General features: G+C 32.4%; 1 protein-coding gene across 1 annotated transcript; it reads right to left on the reverse strand.

The window, feature by feature from the left end:
• Nucleotides 1-1,161: 1,161 nt before the first annotated feature.
• Nucleotides 1,162-3,000, reverse strand: LOC112193504 (calmodulin-like protein 8). Its single transcript, XM_024333677.2, has 4 exons — nucleotides 2,753-3,000; nucleotides 2,312-2,469; nucleotides 2,074-2,154; nucleotides 1,162-1,564 (listed from the first exon to the last, which is right to left on the reverse strand). The coding sequence occupies exons 1-4, from the start codon at nucleotides 2,844-2,846 to the stop codon at nucleotides 1,427-1,429; spliced, it is 471 nt and encodes a 156-aa protein (XP_024189445.1). The 5' UTR covers nucleotides 2,847-3,000; the 3' UTR covers nucleotides 1,162-1,426.
• Nucleotides 3,001-5,316: the final 2,316 nt, after the last annotated feature.

Here is a 5,316-nt window from a genome sequence, read left to right on the forward strand (position 1 = left end):
TACACAGCAAATTCCTCTCAAATTCAGTTTCTCTACAACAAACACATTAATATGGTGATTACTAATTATCATTCTTCTTTCTCACATCAACGAGGTTAGTATATAGTTAATTAAAACATTGAATAACTTAACTTTATCACCTTTATCGTTCTTCTAATTGAAAAACTTGATGCCTCTAAGATTTTAAAAGATTCAATGTCAATCTCTTCATGATCTACATAATCATGTCAATATTAAAATCGGTAAAAAATGAGGCAGGGTGGTTGTGTTGCAAACTAAGTTGATGATGATGTATTCATGTATCTAAGGTGTGTGTATATATATATATATATATATATATATATATTTGATGGTTTTATAATCTCTTTCAATATGTTTCAATCAATTTAGTTGTCTGCTAATTCTTTATGTGGATTACAATTATTTCACCTAGTGGATTCACTTATGATCTTGAAGCAAGATCGACTGTATCATGCAAACGAGGAGAAAATTTAACCCTATAAGAATATCTTTAATTAATATTTTGATATAGAAAGCATTTAATTCTTATTTTATTTTTGTGAATTGTTCTTTGTTTTTATTTTTATTTATTTATTAATGAGGAGGGGCATAGATGAAAGTTTGATGATAAAAAAATGTAGAGGGTGTGCATTAAGTAATTAGGGATGTATATTTAAAATTAATAAATACATAGAAAGAGTATCTATCAAACTCAAACTCGTTAGTCATTAATTTATCGTGTTGCCTTGCTCCTTGCTCTAACCTTCAGTTCAAGTAATGCATGGGAATGGTGGATAAACCAGCTTGGAAAAAAGAAATTTGTATGCATCGTCAACAATCTAAACAACGGAGAAAGATTTAATTTCAGTTGCCAATCTAAAACGATGATCTTGGTGTTCGCAATCTTACTATCAATGAGCAATTCGAATTTCACTTTCGGATCAACTTTTGAGGTCACACACTTTTTTTTGTTGTTGCCATTTACTAGATTCAGACAAGAATGCATAATTTGTTGCATTTAAATCTAATGAAGATTTTCGTGCAAAATGTGGCAGAGATCATTGCTTATGGACAACCAGAGAGGATGAAGTATATTTGATGAAAAATTGGAATATATTTGGAAATAGATTTGAATCTATATACGTACATGAACAACATGAACCTCGATCAATGATGATGATCTTATTATTTTTAATAAATTTCTTTTTAATATTTAATATCACTTCAAAGTCGAAAATATAACCCATGTCATGGGGACTTTGACCAAAGTCTTCGTGACATGGGATTCAGACATGCTTAATGGCATTATATATATATACAAAGCGCTTCATACTTCTACTAGTGATTAATCGTGTTATTTTCCCGTCAGGTGTATATAATTTGACAATTACACGGAACTATATATATAATTTATCTAAATGAATCATCAAAAAGCAGCCAACATCATTCTCACAAATTCTTCATAATTGACTAAGCCATCACCATCCAAATCAGCTTCTCTGATCATTTGCTCTACCTCTTCATCTGTCAATCTTTCTCCCAGATTAATCATCACATTCCTCAACTGCAACCCACATGAACCATAGCTACATAAGTGATATATCTAAAAGGAAATTAGGGTACTCGTTTACTATTTTATCTCGTATGAACAGGGCCAATGAGAACCACAAAGCCCATATCCATTAGTCCGAGACAAAAGATTACATCGATCCACCTACAATTGAAGCAAGGTCCTAGATGTAACATGTTTCATGTTTGGTACGAGAACCTTTCAGTGTCCTTGGTACAATTTGCTAAAATGTGCACAAACAAAATGTGTTGACAAAGATAAGGAGTTGATCGAGGAATGAAGTGAAGAATTAGACCTAAATGGATGACCAGAGCTTGAGAGAGATGATAGACATACTACGATATGGGAGCAATGATATGGAATACACTAAATAATTTTTCGTTTTGTTTTCATTTGTGGCCGGTCATCTTATTGATTAGTCAATAAGGATTTATTCACACCAAAGCTAGGTTGTTGTTCTTCAGAAATGGTATATGGTTGTAAGTGAAGAAGAATTATTGAACCTCTTTAGGTGAAATGTAGCCATCTTGATCCTTATCGAACACTTTGAAAGCTTCTTTCAATTCCTCGTCCGCGTCATTTTCCTATATATGCACGTATGAACACAATATCAACAAATGATCATCTGGTTCAACTTGGCTTTGAAAAATAATTGAGTGTTGTTGGCAAACAAGCAAGATATATTAATTGTATTAAAAATTAAAAATTGACTAATTATTGAAATATGGAAATTATAATTACCTTCATTTTCGTCACCATGACATTGAGGAACTCCCCAAATTCTATGGTTCCGTTGCCGTCAATATCAACTTCGCTTATCATGTTCTGCAATTCTTCTGCCGTCGGATTTTGATCCACTGATTTAATTGCGGTGGCAAGTTCTTCGATTGTAATGCATCCTAATGAATATTTAAACAAACAAAACTTGTTATGAAGAAAAATCACCTTGAATCAGATGATCCACCCGTTGGTCGACTGAAATGAAATCGATAATATGAGTTAATTAAGCTAAAGATCGAGCAGTGTTGGGTGAACGGTGTTGGCCTAAAACCCTAAAGAGCAGCTGCATGTATGCAGTTGAACATGCAAGAAGGTGACCATATATTCTACAATATATATGAGTTAAGCTCAGTTTGGATATATAATTAAAATCAAACTTGGCTTTAGAGTTTAGACCCTTACCATCTCCATCCTTGTCAAACAGACAGAAAGCTTCCTGAAACTCTGCAATCTGTTCTTCACTTAGAACATCTCCCTTATTGGCACCTTGTTTCATTTTCTTATTTTCAGAGCAGTTTTCTCTGCCTTGTTCTCAGAGAGATCTATCGATAGAGATGCTCTATCGATCTTTACCTGCGATTGATCGAAAAGTAGTACTGCCGGGACTATTATCTTCTAATCCCAGCTCTAGATCTGCAGCCTACTTAATGTCGTTCACATACATCTGCTTAAATAAGTTAATAATATTATTTATATTAATGGAAAGTGATTTCATAGTCAAAATAATTTATATAAATCATACTATTCCATCAGTGACGCACACATATATTTTGTTTACTGTTTACAGACAAATTTAAATTGTTATTGGTCTTGGTTAATCAATTAGTTAAGCTAATATTTTCTACATCAATTGGTTTCAAAAAGTCTTGTAGTATGTGGGAATCAGAAATTGAGAAAAAGTACTAGTGCTCCATAATCGTCAATCTTCTGGAGTTCCACCTTGATGACCATGACTACTGATCTTAATTTGAAATCTCGATTATTTTCTTGTTCCTGTGCATGCATCTATGCATTTTCTTCAATTAATTTTCTTCCTTAAAATTGGGGATATATATTTTAGCTCTGACCGCTGATCAACATATTATTAGTAATAATAGATTACTAGTTATTTTGTAACGCCGATTTCAACATGACCATCAAGGACTGAAACGTACATTTGAAAATGTGAGTTCAAAATATTGAAACGTCATTGATGGGGAAATTTAGACTCTTTTGTCTTCAGACCTTCCCACTCTTTCATACCTAGCCAGCTCTGTTTTCTTGTTTCTTAGTTACAAGATGCCAAAAAAATAAAAAAATCCTTCCTATTCTTTCATACCTAGCCAGCTAGAATTGTATCATTTGTGCTTCTTCTTCATCTTCCTCATTGTTTTCAACTTTATTTTGTACTTATTCGTGTGATATTTCTAAGTTATACAAATTTTTGTTCCTGATCGATCGATTTTCAAAAACTGTACGGTCAAGGGATGATCAATATTACAGACTCCGTTTTATAAGGCTGATGGAGATCGAGAACGGGTTTTGTTTCAATTGTTGACGAAAAGGGCATGCTAGCTTGGTCAAGACTCAAGACTCTAGCAGCAAATTAAAGATTTTACAGTTTCAACCTATGAATTCCTTCCTTTTTGAATTCAAACTCTCAAATGGAATTAAATAGTAGAGAGAAGACGAATGGTAAGCTTTAACTACATATCACCTCCACAGGGTCCGCATCAGATTCTACGTGCAAGCATCATATGACATAGATTGTTCCATAGTTTTTCTTCAATGTTTATAGTCAAACATGAATGCCCGTATGCTTACCTACCCACTTATAATGATAGTGGTGGAAAAAATGGAAATAGGTGTTGGTTAACATTTTGAGTCATTCTGATTTTAAAAGGTTCATATCTTTGTTAATATTTTGAGAAGGCAATTAAAATAGTCAAATTACCCCCTAATTTTTCTCATGACTGCCGATTTATTCATTGACATTTCAATTTTGATTATTTACACCCTCACTTTTCTAAATATTACCAATTTACACCCTATAATTAAATTTTAGATTTTCCATCCAATTTCTCCGTTAACTTGGTTAACATGTGAGATGCCTTTTCGTCTCTGCAATTGTCATCCAAAAAAAAGAATGTTGCTATTTTTACCAAATAAAAATCTTAGTACACCCCGGCCAACTATAAATTTTTTGCCTCTATCTTCCAATATTACCCTCATATATTAATAAATCAAGAAGAAAAAAATACAAAACTACTTTGTATGCTAATGACCAAATATTAATTAAGCTATCAGTTGCAAGCTAACGACCAATCTTGAAATAAACGGAGTGAAGAAGAAGAAGAGATGGACAAGGAAGATGTGACCAAAGGGCTAGTTTTTTTTTTTTTTTTTCCTTCTTTTAACGAAGAACAGCTTTGTATATATTTTTTTTAATTTCTTTAACGATGAGTTGGTTTGTTTAATTTTTTTTTTTGTGATAGTTGAAAAGACGAAAAAGCCTCTCACATGCTAACCAAGTTAATGGAAAATCTAAAAAATAACGATAGGGTGTAAAGCGACAACAATTAGAAAAGTGAGGGTTTAGATAATCAAAATTGAAATGTCATGGGGTAAATCGGCAACTATGGGAAAAATCAGGGGATAATTTGACTATTTTGCCTTTTGAGTCATAATATATGTCTGAAGTTCGACTCATACCAAAGTGAGTAAATCACTAATTAATCACATTTAGCTAAAAATCTCCTTAAATTCATTTGTATATAGAATTAGTGGAACTTTTATGGAATTTAAAAGTCTGAATGTATTTAATGTAGAATTCTAACAGTCCATGAAAGTCTCGATGTATCCAATTAAGGGGGGTGTATTGTATTTGGATTTGTGCAGACTTTTTTTAAATGACAGACTATTTGAAAAATCCACAGACTCTTTAAAAAGTCGATAGACTGTTATGGATTTCTTAAAACCATTGATTT

The sequence above is a fragment of the Rosa chinensis genome, chromosome 3 (genome assembly GCF_002994745.2).
Source record: "Rosa chinensis cultivar Old Blush chromosome 3, RchiOBHm-V2, whole genome shotgun sequence".
NCBI lineage: Eukaryota > Viridiplantae > Streptophyta > Magnoliopsida > Rosales > Rosaceae > Rosa > Rosa chinensis.